Genomic DNA, 22,845 nt, shown 5'->3' on the forward strand with positions numbered 1-22,845 from the left:
TAACATCTACAACTGTTAATTAGAATTAATTGTAAGCATTCCAATTCCATTGTAAAATTAAGTATAAGTTTTGTTTTTTGTATATATAAGTAGGAGTACAAAAGTAAAGATAGTTGGCAATGTTTTATTAGAACTGGCATGTAATAATGACACACAGGTATTATTTCCGTAAGATACGTGATAACTCTTTTTATGCGGCGCATAGTTAAGAGATTCAAATATTGGAATTCATTCACACCATTCCCAGCATTATCTACTTTTAACCTTTATATCAAAAGCATTCTTTTTGAAAGAATACTCATTAACATTGTGCTCACATTGCATTTGACTAGTAACAATAGTACTTTACTAGTACCACCTTGAAACAATATTTCGCGATATTTAAGCTGCGTTTATCTTATTCTCAGTTTTTAATCGCCACACTATTTCTTATTCTTGTTCTTTATAAAATTTGTGCCTTTAGAAAAATGGAAGTGTATCGATAGAATACAAATGGTAGAATTCGTTATCCATATAGGGAGACAATTTCTTTTCCTAATACCGCGATCATTGTATTTATACAAATTTTTGTATGTTTCATCGGTATTCATTGATTCTTCTTAACTGTTAGACAAACTTAATTTTCCCAAGAATATGTTGCGTTTGCAATACTTCATCATTTTTAAAACTCTACAAAACACTTATCCAAGAACATGTTTTTAATTTATCTCCCTCTTTACTATTAATTTTACAGATGCATTCATGATATATCAATTTGTGAACAAACGAGCGTATTCCACATTTATGACATTGCTTACAATATTACTGCTGGTTTTAGAGTCTATGGTTTCATAACCATCTTACAGTTAATAACACTTTAACGTAATTAAGGTATTGTCTATTATAAATTTATGAGTTTTATATCGATAGAGGCAGCGATCACAAAGGGTGCACTGCAATTGCGTATTTTTCCTTTTTTTTTCTTGTAATACATATATTCTTGAATTTTGAGATTATTAGTGTTTTCAGTTCTATAGAATGGAAAAATAAAAGACTTGTCTATCATGATACAGTAATAAATTATATACCACTGATAATTTTTAGAATAAATTACACCGTGTATTATTACTGCATTATGTACATGATGGTATTATAAAAAAGAAAATAAAAGCATTTTATTAAGCAATAATTATACGTAAAACATAATGCAAACAAGAACAGTACAAATAGACAGTATAAATATAACTTTTTGGTTAATCTAATAATATTAAATCTAATATTTTTCCATTAATAGTATTGACATCTTATATTAATTTTTATCATAATTTAAAATAAATATTAACAATAATTATTTAATACATTCAAATATGAGAAACGATATAAGCGTTATGACAGAGAAATGAATCGCATAATATATACTTTATATATTATTATTCTTATTATTAGTAGTAATAATTACTCAAGAAATTTATTAATTATAACTTCATTAAATTAAAATAGGAAAGAAAAAAATCACAGACTACGCATATTAAACAAGTGCTGCTATACATGATTTCGTATATATGTCTGTATATAAAGTCTTCTTTAGCTGTTAAGAAGTAAGTGCAACATATAAATTAAATATACAATACAGAATGTAACTGTACATATTGTTCTTCGGCATACAAAATACATGATGTAAAAAAATATTAGAAATGATTAAGAGTCAAAGATTAAAAACGAAAAATATGTTCGTGTTTTATAATATGTGCTTTACATATTAGAGATTTAAATGTCATGTCAGTTTCCAAATAATGTTTTTTAAAATTTTTCCAGTACAAACCTGTCGATAATGTGAAACAGGCCGATCACTATTAGGAAATAGCTTAATTCATTAAAATAGTAAAAATATACAAGCAATATTATAAAATCGACAGGAGTGTATTGTAATATTAGGTTTATTTCATGGAGAAAAAGAGAAATGAAATGATCTCAATTCGCAATATGAAAGATTGTTGAAATCAAAATTGATTATACGAAAAATGCAGCGATCAATTTTTCTGTCTCTCTGGTAAAATAATCTTTTAAAACAATGTATCGTACAAAATATGAAAAAGTGAGGAAATGCACGCCTCGTTTCTCTTGTAAAAAAAATTCGAATAAAAACATAAAAGGGTACGTTGCGGTTGCTATGTACATACATTCTCGCTGTACCCATTCTGAAACCATTAACTTATACGAAACCATACATTATTATATTTAAATGCTGCTTTCAGCAGAATGCTGAGATCGTAATGACGAATAACAACCTTGACAAACTCTAACGGGCTTTAAAATCCCGAGTCTCGATATTTTCGATTCGAATCGGCTGCATCTGTATATAAAGTATAAAAATATTAACAAAATATTTATGTCAATAAGTATAGTAAAGTACAGTAAATATAGAAAGAGAAAGCAGGTTGTAAATTTGTAATTTACTTAAATAATTTATAGTATCATAGTAACTTACTTTGAACAAAATACTTGTCCACAATTACGACAATGATGTCTCCTTTCATAAAGATTAAATCTAACTCCACAACCAACGCATGAATCTGCTCCTTCATCCTTAAGCCAATGATCGGCCACTGTACGTCCCGGTTGTTCACATACGCTCCATGAAAAAACTCTTCCCCTTGTATCTCCAACGTACACTGTCCTATGGTCTCTGTGATTTGATTAAATGTTTAATTTTTTAATATTTTATATATTTTTCAAATAAAAATTAAGTTATAAATATTTTACCTTGATACTGCGAGGGCCGTTATAGATGCTGGTTCCGCATTATCCTTGCGATCATATGCAGTATGCATCGTTAATTTACTTCTAAATACTAATTGCCGTTGCCATTTAAAACCGTCCCTTAAGATATTTTGTGGATTAATTTTTTTAGGTTTTGTATCAGCTTCAGTAATCATGACGAAACTATCTGTTAAACTAGTATCGCTTTTACTAGCTCGTAGAGCTCCTTCAGAATCCCCAGGATTATTAGATGACTCGCTATGAATTAATTTGATCGATACTATTATAGTAAAAACCGAATAAGTGAAAATATTTGTTCTACAGAACAGAAGTTGTATTTAAGTACCTTGTTTGAGTACCCTCGCTATCTGCACGTCCACCACCTTCACTTTTACGAAACATTGGATTTCCACGACTCTTTCTACGAAGCACAATAGTAGGAGTATTATTCTGCGGTGATGGTTTATTACTGGAACCATTACTTGATTCGTTATCTGAGCATTCTTCTTTCTCTTCATGCAATCTTGATGCTTCTTTAGCATTTTCGGCTTCTGAAAGACTACTTTCTGAACCACTTTTTGCGAGCAAACTTGATCCTTCGGCAGAAATGCTCATCTGTTTAACTAATTCATGCACTCGTTTTTTCGTATTTTCATTTTGACTTTCATTTTTATTTGATTTCATATGTTTTTCTTTGGTAGTAGTAATTTCCTCTAGCTTCTCTTCTTCTGCAGGCACTTGTACATAATCCATCGACCACATCTACAAAAATATGATACTTTTTTATTTATGTACAATACTATAGAATTTAAATATTTTAATAAGTGGCGTTATTCTTACGCGTGCTACGCCATCAGTCGATCCAGTCATAATAACATTCTGTGAATCCCATTCGTGAGTTTGACTGAAAGCAACGCATAAAATTTGCTGCATTCTGTCAGCACGACCAACACATGTATTAACACTAGCGAGTTCTTCGCCATTAATGCTCCACACATGTAACCAAGTAGCTGCACAAGTAGCTATGTCGCCCTATAAAAATGGTACGCCTATGTGATATAAATCTATATTTTGCTCTTGTTCATTATACTTTACAGAATATATTAAACTTACTGTCAGTTCGTTTATAGCTACCGCTGCTACCGGTCCTGCATGTCCGCGAAGTTGACGAACAAATAAGCAACGAGATAAATCCCATATAATTGCAGTACCATCTCGAGATCCTGATACAATTACATTATATGCTGGACTAGACGATAAGCATGTAACAGCATCCGTGTGACCATACAAACATTGTTTAATAGAAAGTTGCCTTTTAGTATATTCCCAAACTGTCACAACCTATTAAAACAGTCCTGTTTCAAAGAATTGCTGAAACAAAAACTAAATTCAAGCAATAACTTACAGAACTTGTGCCAGCAGTTACTATCAATTTGGAAGACGGACAAACACAAGCAACTATTTCACCACCGCTTTGTATCATAGCTTCACAAACGAATATTGCTTTGTCACTGTCATAGTTCCCTATTCTGAGAGAATGATCTGCAAAACCCCATGCTACATACTTGTTATATGTTGGAGGAATAAGCGTCTTATTTTGTTCCACAGCTAACACTGCTTTATCAACATGAAGTATTTGTCCAACTGGACCTTTTAATTCTAAAAAAGTAAATTACTAATTATGATTCGCAATGATTCAATAACTAGATCTTTATATAATTATATAAACCTTTGATAGGTTGAAGTGACGGCTTTAAATTATCAAGATTATGAAAGAATAACTTGTCAGATGTAGTAATGCTTAAGCCAGGAGTAATAGGTCCTGGATCAATAACGCTAGTTCTTTGGGTCATTTTTTTAGCTGGATGCGGTTTTTTAAACAACTGTTTTGGTATTTGGCCAAAATTATTAATAAATCCAATAGTGGCATTCTTCTTTAAAGGATCATCAATACTAGAAGAATACAATAGGAATTATAAAAGTCAAACCATAAAATATAATTGGGAAAAGTACTGCAAAATAAGTACTACAAAATCTTACTTGTAAATATCAACATTGCCTTCATAGAATAAATGATGAAATACATTAACAGCTTCAACCGCAGCAGGGCCGTTTTGTTTACAACCAAATATTAAGTCGATCCATTGATGAAGATGTTGCGATACATAATCACATTCTAGAGCGAGTCTATGTGCGCGTATAAATTCTCGAGGATCCTGTTTTGCCCATGGTGGTAATACAATATCTCCCAATTGTACGCCACTCTGTTTAGAACCTACAAATAAGATATGGTGTTAATGTCTACAGTTCTATTAATAACATGTCCATGTTTGGCTCGTAATACTTACCTAAATCAAAATGATTTGAATTAACAAGAAATTCTGGAAGATAAAAAAATTCTGGTATAAGTTCTTTTACATCAGCCATATTATGTTTAGATGCTGAAAGCCATGCTTCCTTTATACTATTAAACATTCTATCAGCCAAATCGAAATGTCCACCCTAGAAATTTCATAATTCATGTATTATAGTAGTAATTAATTTCGTGCTATAAATTAGACCTTTTTATTTTAATTAGTATAGACCTGTAATCGAAGAAAATGTTGTGTAAATGGTTCCATCCTCACTAGATATGAACAAACTATCATCGCAGAGGAATAATGAGTCCCATAATGATAAGGAGGTGTTTCTCCGTGTGGATCATCCCATTCTTTATATCTGATTTAAATGTGAATTAGTAGTTAAATTATTTTTATTATATTAATTCATTTAGTTACATTACCTCTTTTTAAACTGTAATAACCGTTCTGGGCTCTGTGCACCCATAGGTTTACTAAAATCTCTAAATGTAGCAGGATCAGTGAGATCCAATTCTTCACTATCATAATCGGCCAAGATCCAGGGAAATATCGGATATTGCATTAAATCGTTATAGCTACGACCAGCTAAAGTATTAAGATGCATCAAATACTGGAAGTTGGATATTTCGCCTCTCTATAAAACAAATATTTCTGTAAATAACTATAATATGAACAATATAAATTTAATACCACTTAAAATACTAACCACCCATCGTTGCGTAACAGAAGTTTCACCTATTAGATTCGAAAGTAAACCTGTAGCTTGTTCTACATTTGCTGTTCTCTTTTGACCAGCAACTGATTGTTGCGCGCTGTCAGCAATCGCTGTTGCAAATGTCATAAATCTTTGGTAAACTTTGTTTCTTACTTTACGAGGAAATGCTAATAAATAATTTCTACCATCTCCGCTAAATACTTCTAATGCCATCGGTTGTAACAAATACCTTCTTTTATGTACTTCCCTACAGGAAAACATGCAAAACGGGGTCACCATTGTTGACGTGTCAAAATTAGATACAATAATCTAGTTTCACGTTGTATACAAATTTATTACCTGATATCCTCATAATTAAATTTTGAACATTGCCTCATAGCTCTGGATCTTCTCGGAGATCCCGGCGATGGTAAAATTGGCTCATAAGCTTCGGGTAAACTTTCGATATCTCTTATTTCTCTAGACTTTAACAGTGTGAATCCATCAACTACATAGAAATGTTCTTTTCCAAACAACAACAAACCTTCAGTTGTATCTAAACCTTGAATCCTAGCACACCTGAACATGTGACTTATCTGAAAATATAAAAAGCGCTTAAATGCTGCATATATTGATCATTATTTATTTATTTATATCTGTAGCAAAAGGAAAAAGACAAACTTTTTCATGTTCCTCTAATAGTCGTATTAAAGTTTGATTGTCTGGAACAGTCTGATTATTTTCTTCTTCTTGCTCATTATCCTCTGGTGCTTCATCGGGTTCACTAGCATGACGTTCTAACGTACATGGTACCATAGGAGGTTCGCTTTCCGTAGAGGCGTCGTTAACATTTAACGGTGTATCATCAATAACAGGATCGCGTTCACGTTCAAACATACCAGATGAATTACCGAGTTGCTTTAAATAGTATTCTTTACTATCAGTGCTTGTCGCAACTTTGTACTTCAATTGTTTCTATAAAAATCAAAATAATTAAATTATTTTTCATCATTAATTAATATTTCTTTTCTTTTAATAGTGGAGCTAGCTTACATTATCAGGATGCTCTAATTCAGGTCGGTAGGGATAATGTATGTAAAAAAGTTCATTTTTCATCATCTTCTTTCTCATTCTGCATGGGCCCTCGGTCATATCTAACATCCACTTGTCAAGCCTAGTAGGAGTTGGCGGTCCCCATAGACCGCGTTCTCTTGTTAATTCAGTCTCGGTTTGTAACCACTCCTGTATAATGCAAAATTATTAATACAATTATTGACATTCCTTTTTCTTCTTTTCTTAATGATATCCTTACTTGATATACATATCGCTGGGTATGTTGATTAGTTTGTATATATTGCAAACGTTTCGCTGCAGCAAGTTCACGGACTAATGCAATATGTTGCTCTGTCCATTGTGCAACAGTGTTCTGATGTAATCTCAATCTTACGCGTACAGATTCTTCTTTTCGAACTTTTGTTCTACTTGCTAGTCTTGTTAAACCTCCTGTTACTTTTTGGATTTTCTAAACAGAATATGATTTTCTACACATTCTATTTTATATAAATTATTACTAGGATCTGTAAACGAATATTTACCGATTGTATTTGATTATGAAGTTCCCAAGGAACTCTATAAGAAGCTTTTCTTTCCATAACAACATAATTCAACCAAAGCTTAGTTGCAGCTTCATGTACTTGATCTCTCACTACCGATAATTCCGGAGCACGTTCGTTACCTATAGGTGCTGGAAGAGTAATTTTAAAAACTTCTTCTATAGCAGGCTTTTTACATACATATAACTCTTCCCAAACTCTTGTAGCTGCAACAGCCATCAGATTATGACCTTGATGGGATGTTAATCTATCATCACTGGCTTCAACTTGTGGATTAACATGCCATGTTGTTTTCGTATTCGTATCAAGCATAATCTTTATATCAGCTGTCAGTTGCAATAAACAATAAGTCAGACAACCAATAAATTCTAATTCATGATTACCAGCGCCGAAAACTAACAATCTATAAAAAAATATATTTAAATTAGATTTTATTTACAATTTGCAAAAAATGTTATTTAAAAAAATATTAACCTCACCTGTGGGTGGTAAGTTTATGCAACGCTTCTAACACAGCCATTTGATCGGCTATAGAATCCGTTGCTCGTGACAATAAAAATAAAATTGTTCTATTTAAACAGTGATGAAGTCCTTCCATACTAACGACACCTGGTCGTCTTTTTGCTTGTCCAATTAATTTTACAATAAAATCAAACACTTCATGTGGGTCTTTCGTCAAAGCACCTGTATATTATCAAATAATCGATTCGAAATGATAAATATTCGATTATGCAATTGGCTATAAAAAGTGAAAATTTGGAAATTTACCTTGCCATAATTTGTCAACTATTCTGGCTGCAACGTAACACACATTACTTGTTATATTATTAACTGATCCACCAGGAACAACAGGTAATGCTGCTTGTTCTCCAATTAGAACGTCTGCAGCTAACAGATGCTCCATTAAAATAGATAGAATTTCTGTTTGATAACGTGTTTGTTGCCCTGTAGATGCATGTTCTGGCCATGCCTCCAAAACTAAATCAATTGCTGGTGGAGATTTTGCACTAACAGGCAGAGAAAGAGAATCTACTACAATAACTCGCATGAAATCCATAACAAATTTCTTTGCTGGATGATTTGTTAAGCCAACATCCTTTGATGGAGATCTTACTAACACTGGTTCTTGCTAAAATAAAATCTTATTGTAAATTTTTTTTCTTATTAAAAAATATTATCATTAATCTTTAAGTTTCACCTCATCTGCTGGAGTACTAGCTCCACTACTATCTTGACTAGAGCTTGCAGGTTTTGGAAACAAAGTACCAGCTAATGCACCCAATACTTCCGCAGACATAAATACTTGCATAAAGTCAGTGAAATTATGGTAAAGGAAAAAAAGAAACTGTATTATTGTGACTGGATAATCGCTTAACCAATCAGGCAAAGATTCAGGGCTATTAAATAAAAATTATACATGTTAATATATTATAAAGTAATTAATTGAAAAAGAGATAAATTTCAATTATGAACTTACTTGATTGAATAATTATTCAACATTGTTCGTACCATTGCTAATAAAGTTACCACAGCCTCAGGACAAAGATTGATTCTACTAGCAAAAGAGGATAATGTATGATTTGCAGGGACACCAAACAAGAAGTTCCATACATTGTCCAAATCCAGCTGTTATCATAAAACATAAATATTTGTTGTATTTACGCTTGATTTAAATACTGTAAGACATAAAAAAGTATGTTACTGAATGTTACTGAACTTTTAAAATAACTTTAGAATCAGTAGGCAATAATTTTACGGGTTGTCCCATCATGAGAGCAATAAAAAGGAAATACAATTCTGGGACAAGATCTACATGCTGCGGTAATAACCATCCTAAATGTTGAAATCCTGGTACATGAAGGCCAGATGGTTTAGTTTCACCACCAGTTATTTGCTGATGACAACCTAGAAATATAGAAATAAGATATAATATAAAAGTATGAAATACAACTATTTAAAGCTTAATAACTTTTATGCACATACCAAGTGCTAATACCATTTTATTATGGTCTGTATGGCGTAACCAACCACCATTACTAGTTCCTTCTTTAAATTTTTGTAATATTGATTGTACAGAACAAATGGCTACTAAAATTCGTAACCCCCATATTACGGTGGTACTATGAAGGCCAGACTGAAGAAATAGTAATATCCAATCTAAACCTAATACTTTAGCTAATTCCTCACACATACTACAACACATTATTAAGTTAATACAAAAACTATAGTGAGTTTGTTTACATATCTACCTTCTTCATTTCACTTACTTTACATTCACTTTGGGGCCATTAAATAACAGAGAGTGTAAAAGCTGCAAACAACGATTTCGCAAGAGTATGTGTTCCCCTTCTCCTTCTTTATTTCCTTCGCTTTCTCGAAGAATTAAATGCTTTTCTGAACTTTGAGGTAATGTAGCAACAATAAATTGCCCAAACCTATAAAAGATATTATTGATATACACATACAATATAATTATATTTTTTAGAGTATGTTAAATTACCAAAGTAAATCAGCTTGTCTTGGTTGACTTAATAGAATACTTAGTAATGCAAGCAAAATTTGTCTCGTACTACTTTGTTTTACATCACTTAAAATATGTAGCAATTTGTGTACTAATTGCAAATCTCTCATTAAACGTAAATTTGTTCTTTTCTCACTTGATTCTGCTATTAATTCATATAAATGTTCTAGAAGTGATCTTAAAAGTTCACCAGGCGCTTCATGCCAAATCTAAAAGTATAATGTTTCAATATTTTCATAATGTTTGCTCTGAGGATAAATTATCTATCATCAGTAAAAAGAAATCGTACTTGCAAATCGCATAGAAGATCTTGAAATGCCATAACATTAGGTATTGCACTAGTTTCTCTACCACTGTCCACTGTACCAACAAGACTGAATGTAAGATGTAAAATATGACTATTTAAAAGAGGACATTTCCTTCTTAGTAACATTGCTAATGTTTGATATCCCCTTCTGCGATCCATTTCTTGTTGGGCAACTTGGTTGGATCTCACAACACACACTAAAGCTTTAACAGCAGCGTATAAAGATTCTACATCTTGGGCCATAGCTATTAAACCTGTTAAAACGAATGATTATCTTTTAAATTTTTGTTTAAATAAATACTTAAATATATTTTAAAACACAGATTGGTAAAAAGTTTTACCTAACAACACTGAACATCCTCCTACATTATCAATCATTGTAGCTACAGGTCGGGGGCTAAAGACTCGAACACCGAGATATCCAACGACTACACCACCAAGTGCTCGTGCTGGTCCACTTAGATGTCCTGCTGAATTATGAAGAACTCTAATAGGAGTGGCATTTTCGTGCGATGACATACCAAGCTGACAAATAATAACAATATTTAATTAATACATACAGAAGATATGTTTATAAATGGAAATGGCTGTATATACCTGTTTAGCAATTGATTTGTTATCAGTCCGACTATAAACTTTCCTAATTTTAGCTAATGTTAATTGGGACATTGCTTTAGCATTTAATCCAAATACAACTTTTTCTTCTGCAACAAGAGGCATTAAAGGCTCTTGTCCTGTATAAAAAATTAAGTTTTTTTTAATTAAATAAAAATTAAATAAAAATAGAAATTAAATAAAAATAAATGTATGGACTTATATAAAATTTATATTAATACCTGACAGTTGTGGAGCTTGCAAACTTCCCATATAATGTGGGCCTAATTTAAATAATGTTGTTATGTTTTGAGAGTTAAATACTTCTTCTATTAAGTGACATGGTCCTTGTTTCCATGTTAGTCTAGAATACCGTCGCCAACAAGGTGGTGTACCTATATACCCATATACTGGAGATGCCACTGTCAAATTTGCTGCTCCTCCTCCAGGAACTTGTGTAATATAATGAAGCTTTTGACTGTGAATATGTTGACCATCCAAGTATAACGAGAAACTTGAATTTTTTAAAACAGCACGATTTAGTACAATAGCTATATGATGCCATTGACCTTCATGAAGCAAGTCTGGACACCAGACTCTTGCACCACATTCACCAGTTCCTTCTGGCTCCCATTCACTTACATCTGAAATTTTTATTTAATTTGTAGATAAGGTTTATGTTGTAGAAAAGATTAGGAGTAAGTAAAGATAAAGACTTAAAGAGAAAAAAAAGATTAATAAAACTTACTTTGCGGTAACGGTGTTTCTTGTGTAGATACGATAATAGCTTTGTCTCTTGCACTAAGCACTGCAGTTAAACAAATCAAATCCCTTGTTGATTGTGGAATACGAACTAATGTTAGCAGTCGCACGCAGTGAGGGTCAGTTCTAGGATCACTAAATTTGTCAACACATATCCATGTGCTATAAGTCAGACCAGTTTGTGGGGGAAATAACCTATCACCTAAAAAATTAATATTGAATGCAAACGCAAATCTTTTATAAATGAAGAATATATATTCTTTAATACTTGCATCTTAAAGATATTTAAGACTTACCAGAACCAATTCCACCAAGTACGCTACTATCAGCAGCTACCACTGTAGGTGGAGTTGTACTTTGTGGTGCAACACTAGGTAAATATAGACATGCAAATCCTTCAGCACTCATATCCAGTTCTACGAAAGGCGGTAAAGTACAAGAACCGTGTGCTCGAAAATCCTTTGGTGTTGTCATGGATACTAAAGTTTTAATACGCGTCAATGGCACGGGTCCGCCTCGAGGTTTATTTAGCTCAATATCATCGAGTGAAATACAGCATAATGGATCACCCAAACGCAAAAATTCCCTTTAATTACAAAAATTTTATATAGTGCATATACAAATATTATTTTTGATATTTCTCTAAACTTTCCTTTGCATCTTACCTTAAATCACGCGGTTCTAAGGATTGTGCTGCGAGTCTTTCTATAATATATTGTAATGGTTGATGTAAAGGATGTGTTTCATCTTGCAAAGCTATTCTACCTATAGATAATAATTCACCCGCCATTCCAGCATCACACATTATTTGTTGGTTTCTTTCGGATCGCACTAAACTTTTAATAATTTCTGCGACATATAATTGTAAAGCTAAAGCCATTTGTGGATTGGATGGTTCTGAGATTGATGGAAGTAAATATAACATTCCAACAACTATGCCAGGATGAACTACAATTGGTTCAGGAGTAGGTGGACTCAGATTTAAAGAATTTATACCACTTTTCTTTCCGCTTCCCGGTGAATCGAAAGATCTTTGTTGCTAAAAATAATATAATATTTAGTTTAGTAATTTAATAACATTCATTATTATGTACTATAAATTAAATTTAAGAACCACCTCAACGCTATTTTGTTTATGATTTGGCGATCTCATTCCTAGACCTGCCAAATTTGGCTTATCAAAAGAGTCAAGTGCTACATCATACAGAAGTCGTAGTAATAAGCATGCGTATGATAATGTCTTTGGTATAACATCTGAAAACACGGGTTCTAATACGCTCCCAGTAAATAGTGCTGATAACATATTATGATAATTTGTAGTTGGTATTATATCTATTTCAGTAAGCTTTGTCTGTGTTGAGAAACATCCAAGAAGTCGCAAAGTGTCACACAAACTTGATTGACATATCTGTAAATCGAATATTATATAAATATTTGTATGAACACTTATTATTGTATAATTATGTTATTTACAATCGTTCTCTTTTTTACTCTGTAAATATTAATAAATAAATATTTACTTCATGGTGGAAAAATTTAGCATTTGCTGGTTCAAATCTCATAGCTGTACTTATAGTGTGAAATACAACGTGTAAAAGAGTCAGTAACTGTGCTTCTTCCTGTGGCGTTCTTTTTATTATGTCGTTACAAGGTTCTGTACTCTCTAATCTTTGTATGCCTAATTGGCCTTCTAAAGACACTAAGACGGACATCACATACACAAAACCTCCCACTTTTCGAAAAACAGTCCTAGTTCGATGAGATTCTCGCAAACAAGCCAATAGAGACTAAAAAATTAGAATACTTTATAATAATGTTAAAAAATTTAAAAATTAATAGTGATATCAATTACACCAACTTTTAATATATGTGTTTTTAAGACTAAGGCATTAGAAGGTGCTGAATGCATAACACCTAGTAATGTAGCCATGTCATCATCTCCTCCTGCACTAAGTATTAATTCTCTAACAATACCAAGTGCCTGATATCGACAATCCATATAGGGCACGAGATTATGAGCACAACGTGCCCCACCGCATTCCCTAAACACATTAGCATTCTGAACATTGCTTGCTAATAATGTCGTCAAGGCTTCCATTACTAAGGCACCCAATCGCTCATCTTCTTGGCAGATTTGATATTCTAAGAAACAGTCTTTGTTTATTTGATTTATATATATGCATATTTGAGTTATATATATGCATATTAAATAAAACATGTTATTTGAAAATGAAAAAGGGTATGAAAATATTAATACCTAATCCTTGATCTTGTGCAGCTTGTTTATCTTTGAGTAGAGTTGCATAACGATGAAGACATGTAACAAAGACTTCTAACATACCCACTTCTCTGTATACATCTTTAAATATATTATTATGTCTGAAAAGATACGTTTTCCAGGATCAATATAAAGTATGTATAGTAGAGTAAGTTGTATAATTAAAAATTACTACTTATTACCTGAGTATATTAAGGAGTGTTTCCACGCATAATATACTGCAACTGGTTGAATTATTTGTTTTGAGTAGTATAGATAGAGATATAAGTTCCTTACAAGGCACAAAATTAAGTTGAAACACTATAAATTCTAGTAGTTGAAAAAGCTTCTCTTGTATTTCTCGATTTTTTAGGTGAATTTTTTCTGCAAATTGGGATAATGTGTTTTGCCCTTCAAGTATAAAATAATTGGCATTGTCACTATGATATACACTAGATATTGCATCAAGGATTGTACAACATAAGAGTGGTGAATTGGACTTTACAAATACAGACTGTAATACTTGGAATGCTTGAATATTTCTGACACTTCCTCCTGCAAAAGATAATTTATTTTTAACTCTAGGTGATGTACTTACTTTATTATGCTTTATTAAATAACACTAGAAAAATTTAAAATCATATATTGGAATATTTATACCTCTATTACTCGGTTGAGGTAAAGTAAAACCAAGCATTTGGAACAAAGATCCCATACTAGCTTGACTTGGCTTTAATTCTGTATGGCCACACATTGTTAGAGAAGCCAACATAAGCACTAAATTCCGAATGGCATCTTGTGCCTCTGCTCTACTATCTTGTTCTAATCTTGATGGGGCATGTCTACAGATCATAAATTAATAATGGTATTGTAAATATTAATATCGTTATGATATTAAATACTATACTAATAAGATTAATTTATATAACTAATATTATTACAGTTAGAAAATTCTTACTTTAACAAAAATTCTGATAAAAAGATATATCCTTGACAAGCACGAAAATCGTCTAGAAGTGTTTGAGATACCTCACTAGAATCTTTTAAGAAACAAAATACTGTAACAAACATTTCTACCACTTCCAATGGTGCCAGCTCAGGTACACGTTGCATATTATCAACACATAGTGCTATACATCCTTTATCTACAATTAAAAGCGACAATATTTCATATTATTTAGAAAATTTGAAAAACATATTTAGTTCATGATTAAATAGATTAAACTTAAATTTATACTTACTATGAATGTAGCTTACTACATTTTGGGTAAGTCCATGTCGAGATAAAGTCATTAATACTTCTGCCGCACTTTTACGCCACATCACATTATAGTGAGGGCACCAACTAGTTATTGCTGAGAATAATAAAGTTAGATCATCTTTGCGTGCAAGTTCTTCTGCGGGATATGGATGGCTACATAATCTCACCAATAACTGTAAATTAACATTCGTTTAATTGCTTAAATAAAAATTAAAAAAATCAGGGGTATATAAGAGATATGTACTTGTACAAATATTTTTTGTAATAATATTCTACGTTGTTTTGAAGTATATTCACTATTTGCATCTGTAATATCAGCCTCGTCGTCAATCATTTCAGGCAAATCAAAAAATAGGTACAGACATTTTACCAATGTTGATGGAACAGAAGCAGTAGTCATTGCCTAATAAAATATAAATCTATTAACACATACAGCAGTTTACATTAATTGGAATAGTGAAGTATAATTGAAATGTATACCTGTATTACAGAAGTATCACCTGCTGCAAGCAAATTTAATGCAGATAGTAACATCCAGCCATTGCTTGATTCTTCACTATTCTCAATTTCTAAAAATTGTACAATGGCACAACTTGCAGTTTCAGTACTCTGATTACTTGCTCTACTACTGATTTCAAATACCATTAACTTAGATACTTGTTGTGTAAATGCCAAAATGTCCCAAAATTTTTCACTCATATCTCCTGTTGGACTAGATCCAAATACCTAAATGTCAATTAATCTAAGTTAATAATTTAGCTAGAAAGAAAGAAAATTGTCGAACTTCCATTTATGTAATATGTGAATACTGACCTTGCAAAATAATGGCAACATATTATATAATTTATCATTACGTTCAGCATCAGAGAGGAGATGTGGAGGATGGGTATATTCAGAAAAAAGTTTTTTAAGGTGCATAAGACCCAAAGCAGTATGTTGAGGATTTATACTTCCAGTACAATCATCTAAACCACCAGTACTGCTGGAACCCATGCCTCCAACATTAGTACCCCCTCGTAGTTTACGCATTATGTTCATATTTAATACTTGCTAAAAGTACACAAATGACATGTATGAAGACCAGAACATAAAAATTTGATATTAATTTTTTAAAAACTCATATCACTGATACATTTTTTACTTACATCATTCATATTATGGTGAATATTAAATACATTTTTTTAGTACCTTTATACACATATTATATGTTTTATAAAATAAAATCTACATTTTTAACACACTGATAGTATTTTTAACATATAGCAAGAATATATAAATAATATTACAATAATATAAATAATATTAGTAATGAATTGTGAGATTATAAAATAAATATATATATGCTTATATATGCATACTATTTATAAAGTACATAGTTAAAATTCATTAATTTTTATAGTATTTATGATATTAGTTATACAAATTTTAGATAAAAATAAGTAGTTATAATTTTTCAAACTGTTATTATATTGTTATTAATGTTATTATATAACGCCAACCAATTACAGGAGAATATATGTGCTTGTATAAAAAAATTTTACATATAAAAAACGGTGTAATAGTTGATATAGCAATAATATTAAAAATTATGATGTTAAGACTCACACAACTAAATGGAATTGAAAACAAATATAGTTCGAAAACAATAAATGAATCTTTCGATAAAGGGATCAGTAATTTGTAAACGTTGATATGCGGTAGTACAATTTGTTTAAGCACTTATTGTGCTGTTATTCGAAACGTTAACATATCGGAAAACTTATAACATGTGAAAATGGCACATTGTTGTGTAAGACAAAACGAAACACTATTATCTAATTTATTATACATATGAATCAATTTTTCCTGCACGTGTCATAATAATTTTTATACTTTCAATCTATGACACTACTTTTCATCGAACGCTAAGTCCAATATTTATGTCTATCTCCTGTCAAAATGTCAAGTTAGAATGAAGTTACAATGACTCTCCGTAACCGCCCACGGTTCTTACAAATAAAATTCAGACACCATCCTGTGAATATGCACCGTATTCATTACTAATTATTTAGTTATTACCTGAAACGCGTCACAAGCCAGAAAATCCTACATTTTCTTTTGGGAAATTGCTCTTTCTGTGAGAGTATTTAATACTTCAGTGGTAGCAGCCATCTTCGACGATATTCGACGATTTCTTCGGTCCACAGCCAACACGATACGTCGATAAGTATCACGTGACTGCTAATAATCACAGATCTATTCACTTTTTGAATCTGTGTTACCTCCTTATGTTCATATACAATAAAATATTATTGTCGTTTACTTTATATTATATTAATTTTAATAAAAAATTAATCGCAGAAAAGATATGTAATATGTTTATATATTTACATCTGAACGCGTTTACATATGTAGGTTATTAATGAAATGATACAGTAATAATAAAAAGACAATGTTTGAAAAATTAATTAGTTTTTTATTTATTTTCGTTATTACATTATATACAATGTATGTATGTCTATTTAGAAAGTTTTGTGTGAAAATGTAATTGTTTAACAGATCGCCTTAATTTATATATTTAAAGATCTTTAACTTGTTGATTGGAAAAAGTCTGAAATTTTTCTTTGTCCAACTTTCTTGATTGGTGATCCGTGTTTATGAGAAGGTACAGAGATTTCACTTAAAGTTTGAGTTGATTCCTGTATATTATGCGAGTCTGTAGATATCGGTATTGACTGAAGACTTTCATCTTTAGTCGATTTACTGCAACCATTATCTAAATATTGTGAAATAAGCTCTTGCTTTGAATCTAGTAATTCCAAACCAGATAATCGATGTTCTTGAATTGTTTTAGCTTGCGCCGTATCTTCTAAAAGTTTCCATAAAGATGATTTCTTTTTTTTCTCTGTACTATCTCTATCGTGAATTTGCCCTTCTTTTTTTTTTATATTATCTTTACCCTGAATCTGTTCTTTTTCTACAGTTCTTTTAACATCTACATATTCTTCCTTTAAAATCTCTGTTTTCTTTTTATCTATACCATCTTCATCAACATTTGTTAACCAATCTTGTATTTTTTCTTCTTCTATTTGCGGATGCTTCTTAACATCCAAATGAAATAATCTCTTTTCTGCGTTATTAACACATTTACTTTTTCTAAAAACTTCTTTTGCTGTAGAAATTTTTGTGTGAATATTTTTATTGAAATGTTGAGTAATTGGTTTTATTTTACTTCGATTATATAAAAAACGATAGAAATCTGAATTTCTTGTTGAAGCAAATTCTTGATATTGCACCAATAATGAAAAAATGTGAGCTAAAAATATATAATATAACATTTTTTAAATAATTCTATACATTTTAAATATCTAAAAAATATTCTAATATAGACCAATACCTATATTTGTTTCGTGTTTTACAAAATGCATGTAGATTTCAGCAATGTCATCTCGTAAATTTGTGTCTCCAAAGGTAAAGTAAACCATTGATCGACCTGCTACAGCTGCTGCCATTAACTGTAATAAAACTTTCAGTTTTGGATTTCCACGAAATGCACCGCATCCCCAATTCCCGGTTGCAATAGGTGGCAGGTTGTTTTTACTACCTTCACAACGGACAAATCCAACATATGCCTACAAAAAATAAGATTGCTAAATTTTACACAATTAACCAATGAAGAATCACCTATCTAAATATAGATATATAGACATATAGACTATAAATATAGACATCAACTTTTAACCTTGTTAAGTTCTCTTATTATATTATTTATGTTAAATTGCGCTTCTGAGTGCGTAAAATACAGGGCATCGATCGCAACAATAGATGTTAATCGTCTTCCACTGCTATCTTTAGGTGTTTCATCAACATAGTCTCCCATCCATTTAAAACTGTTACTATAACCTTTGTATTTACTATATCTTTCAATACCACTGACAATTAATGCTTCAGTATCATCTAATTCTTCTGTGATAAGCATTGTTACCATCAATTCAGGACAAATTACAAATCTTATCTCTTCTTGTACACATCCTAAACCAAGAACTCCACCACCTACATATCTAGAAGAGTTTTCAATTTTTATAACAAATATCACTTTAGTTTAATATTGAATAAAAAAATATAAGGTACCTATTCGCAAAATCCACTTGCAAAAATCCAGTTCCTTCTGCTTCTATCGTCCCTTTACTTGTAGTATGTAAGGGTAATAGTTTTTGTACTTGTTCATCCCATTTTGGGCAATCAGATTTAGGAATATAACGCCGTTGTATTGTTACCACACCTTCTGGGGCTGCTCTATGGAAAACTTATAATAAATAATGTATTGATTCTTTACTAATACTTCATTAAATAAATCGTAACATATCCACCTTTAGACGTTACTCTCCGAAAATAATGAAATATACATTTCATCTTCTCCATTACAGATTCATACTTATTCCATTTTTCCTCTTTATATGCTGAAAACAACCTATGTAAATGTATATATTAATATATTAAGTGTATATAACTATTAAATTATATATAACTAGTTCTACTAGTACTAATGTTTGGTTAATTACATTTGTATAGTATGATCTACTTTAATCCTATTAAAAGTTATAATCATATAACAAAATACCTATTGAAATTGATGTATGGATATCTTCCATATTCAGATTGCGGATTAGTTGAGTTACGTCTTGGAAATGTACAAAAAAATGCATTAGCTAATAAAGAGGCTATTTGTAACTGGCTAAGACTGATTGTGCCATTAGTGTGACGTTTCAAAAGAGGCACTGAACCAGTTACCAAAACAGGAAGTTGCAAAGCAAGCTGAACCATCTTTGGCATCAAAGTTTCAAAGAAATTATTTGTTTCATCTTCATCAAGTACCTTTAATATGAAATTATTGTATAATGAGAATATATAAAGAGTACATTGTGGAAAAGATATATAAAATTTAAGATTTTACCTCAGAAAAAAAATGATGCAGTGCAGTAAAATCCCAACGCTGTGCATATGTGTGATTATAAGAAAGTATTGCATTTTCTAACTGATGAGTCGATACAAAACTTTGAAGTAATGATTCCTGTATTATTTCCCATCTGTTTCGACAACGTCGAGATCCATTCTGTAATAATGATTATATCATTTAAAAATTGCAGAGTAGAAAATAATATTAGGTTTTACTTGTTGTCATCTCTCACTTGCCTCATCTATTGGATACACACTACGTTTTGAATGCGGCATCCTAACATAATCTTGACACCATTTTTCTACTTGATGAGTAGGATATGGTTTTGGTGTTCCACGTGCCGGTAATGGCAACTATTTTAAATAATTTTTAAGTTGAAATTCATATGCATTAATGAAAAATATTTATTTAATTTAACCCATACCGATATTAATACTATATGAGATGGAGAAGGACAAATAGGTGGTAACTCCTGGCTATCATATACACCTAGACCTTTACGTATCTCATCCATGCTCACACCTTTCCATTCAGGTACATCATCCAAAGGTTCTGGTCCGTTAACATCAATAGACATTGAGCTTGCTTTATGAAATGAAATGCAATTGAATAACCAATTTAAAGAAAAATATACAAAATATTGTATGTACATATAACATAAATACACGTAGTTTTAATTTTCCCGAACATCAAATCTTCAAAATTAAATGTGCTCAATTAATATCTTACAATCATCAGAATTTACAGGGTTATTTGTCACGGTATCTACATCATTGAAGATATCTGGAGATAGCGTTTCTTCGTCAAACGAGAATCCAGGATCCGACATAATTCTTGAACTGAGAGAATTACAAATAATATATAGTAATGGTGGAAAATAACAATAAACAATACAGTGAAATGAGATGAAATAAAGTTCTTACGTACAAAAATAAAATAAAGATGTTTAAAAGCTACATAACGCGTCTCGAAAATAAAGTAATCTTGAAGTGGCAATAAATTATCACAATACTGACAAATTGTTCGGTAATTCTTTAAAATTTCGTTTCAAGAATGTACGATCATTAAAACCGAAGTTACGCGTATATTGCTTTGGCGCCACTATTCTTCGTGTTGATAAACGTATTGCGGGAAAATTAGACATAACGGTACATAAACAGAAAATTATATATATTAATATCAACTAATGTTTCTATGTATATATATATATGTTATATTAAAAGTTACATTTGCACTTCACATCTGAATGTTCTTTACACCTTTATAAAACAATACGTAATATTTCGTAAATACTTAAATTGCATGAAACATAAAGTGTTATGGTATGAATCGTTCGAATGAATCGATCCATTTAGGGGAAATACATCTAATAGGGGAAAAATATTTACCTCAAATATTCCGAAATTAAATGATCAAAACAATCGCTGTGAAACACAAAATGTTAATTGTTACTTTTATTAGAAATTATATATACTGGTAGAGAATTTGTCAAAGTAGATCGTACATTATGTATATAATTCCATTATATTGTAGAGTTGCTTGTTATACGAAGTAAGTAGCTACATATAAGTTTTTATATAGTTATGTACAGAATACGTTTCTTATATTTTTGTACTAATTAATACAAATAAAAGATATAAATAAATATAATGTTAAACCAATTAAAATTTCTAACTTATACTAAAATCATTGACTAAATACAGGATAGACTTGACAATTATATGGCAGTTCGTGTGTCACGTTCTGAAATACCGACATTGAAAGAGATCAGAGATCAGCATATCTTACGCCCTCAGTGATTTGCTACGGCAAATATAGGAATTATATTCAACTTAATTGTTAAAAATGTTAAAGATGGATGTAGCATTTTACAGGACATCGTATCACTGATTATGAAATTATAAATTATAAATAACTTATTTTGAGAAATAAAATCATTTACCTTCTCTTTTATTTGTTATTATTACACAACATATAATTTATTAGAAAGAATTGGATAGTTTATGTGAAAAGTTTTCAAACTCGTATTGAAGATTTGAAAATGAATATTGTGGCTGAGTGATATAACAATCGATAAACGCGCCTTGTCGATGATACTTTCGGCTTGTCATAATATAGATGTCACAATAAAATATTATAATAACAATGGGGCAGTATTTTCTGGTATAAAAATGATAGTTTTAATCTCAAAGCCGATAACTTTGAATTCATGAAGTTTAAAGTATTCACAACTTGAATTTTGTGCGAATACTTGTATTAGTCATATTTAACAGCCGTCTGTTCAATTTTTCAAATCTGCAAGGTCTTTACATATACTTTATTTTGCAGACACATAATGGTGCGCGTGCGTCGTTCGAAGATGGCCGAACAGAGGATCAGATACAAATTTTTGAAGTTTGGGATTATTGACCCAGTGTTAGTGGTGGCCTTTTTGTAGAAAAATGAGAGAGGTTGTTAAGATGAAATAAATTCACGCAAATATTAAATACAATTTATTTCATAATAAATTGCAGTTCAAATTTTTTAGTATGTATTTTTAAAATGTAGCTGTTTTTTTTTAATTTTTTTTTAAGATTATTATACTTGTTACATTCGTGAAATAAAATGTATGTTTCTTATAAGCGAAGCTGGAGGTGCTCAAACGTGCTTTAGTTTCTAATATAAAATTACTATAAAATATTATTTTAATTACTTGTATTATACCATTTAATAAGAGAAGAACATTATATCCACTTAATTATGTACACTTAATTATAACATGTTGGTAACATATAAACATACCATGTATGTAGGTTGTTGAT

At 31.0% G+C, this 22,845-nt stretch overlaps 2 protein-coding genes across 7 annotated transcripts; both read right to left on the bottom strand.

The window, feature by feature from the left end:
- Positions 1–89: 89 nt before the first annotated feature.
- LOC100643378 (WD repeat and FYVE domain-containing protein 3) lies at positions 90–17,300 on the bottom strand. 2 transcript variants are annotated; one of them, XM_012314474.3, is made up of 45 exons: positions 17,167–17,300; positions 15,922–16,158; positions 15,589–15,834; positions 15,353–15,511; positions 15,089–15,281; positions 14,806–14,992; positions 14,508–14,689; positions 14,051–14,402; positions 13,848–13,969; positions 13,449–13,732; positions 13,111–13,377; positions 12,708–12,998; positions 12,256–12,629; positions 11,887–12,176; positions 11,577–11,792; positions 11,071–11,472; positions 10,832–10,968; positions 10,576–10,759; positions 10,217–10,488; positions 9,907–10,136; positions 9,674–9,841; positions 9,390–9,598; positions 9,124–9,311; positions 8,884–9,032; positions 8,605–8,803; positions 8,175–8,535; positions 7,886–8,090; positions 7,389–7,809; positions 7,106–7,315; positions 6,847–7,035; positions 6,475–6,768; positions 6,154–6,389; positions 5,806–6,061; positions 5,522–5,733; positions 5,325–5,457; positions 5,088–5,241; positions 4,780–5,014; positions 4,469–4,692; positions 4,145–4,398; positions 3,853–4,080; positions 3,580–3,771; positions 3,086–3,501; positions 2,743–2,997; positions 2,468–2,665; positions 90–2,332 (listed from the first exon to the last, which is right to left on the bottom strand). In XM_012314474.3, exons 2-45 carry the CDS (start codon positions 16,144–16,146, stop codon positions 2,218–2,220), a joined length of 10,314 nt encoding a protein of 3,437 aa, XP_012169864.2. In that variant the 5' UTR covers positions 16,147–16,158; positions 17,167–17,300; the 3' UTR covers positions 90–2,217. The 2 variants fall into 2 exon arrangements, with proteins under 2 accessions (XP_012169864.2, XP_048267068.1); XM_048411111.1 differs by lacking the exons at positions 15,922–16,158; positions 17,167–17,300 and having other exon boundaries at positions 15,589–15,677; positions 15,751–15,820.
- A 242-nt stretch (positions 17,301–17,542) lies between these two features.
- Positions 17,543–21,568, bottom strand: LOC105666314 (poly(ADP-ribose) glycohydrolase). Of its 5 annotated transcripts, none has more exons than XM_020865838.2 (11): positions 21,433–21,568; positions 20,774–20,883; positions 20,469–20,629; positions 20,281–20,397; positions 20,042–20,200; positions 19,709–19,962; positions 19,458–19,558; positions 19,219–19,378; positions 18,830–19,148; positions 18,485–18,719; positions 17,543–18,403 (listed from the first exon to the last, which is right to left on the bottom strand). In XM_020865838.2, the coding sequence occupies exons 2-11, from the start codon at positions 20,871–20,873 to the stop codon at positions 17,676–17,678; spliced, it is 2,334 nt and encodes a 777-aa protein (XP_020721497.2). In that variant the 5' UTR covers positions 20,874–20,883; positions 21,433–21,568; the 3' UTR covers positions 17,543–17,675. The 5 variants fall into 5 exon arrangements, with proteins under 5 accessions (XP_020721497.2, XP_048266711.1, XP_048266710.1 ...); XM_048410754.1 differs by lacking the exon at positions 21,433–21,568 and adding an exon at positions 21,272–21,387; XM_048410753.1 differs by lacking the exon at positions 21,433–21,568 and adding an exon at positions 20,972–21,347.
- Positions 21,569–22,845: the final 1,277 nt, after the last annotated feature.

The sequence above is a fragment of the Bombus terrestris genome, chromosome 12 (genome assembly GCF_910591885.1).
Source record: "Bombus terrestris chromosome 12, iyBomTerr1.2, whole genome shotgun sequence".
In the NCBI taxonomy this organism is placed as follows: Eukaryota; Metazoa; Arthropoda; class Insecta; order Hymenoptera; family Apidae; genus Bombus; species Bombus terrestris.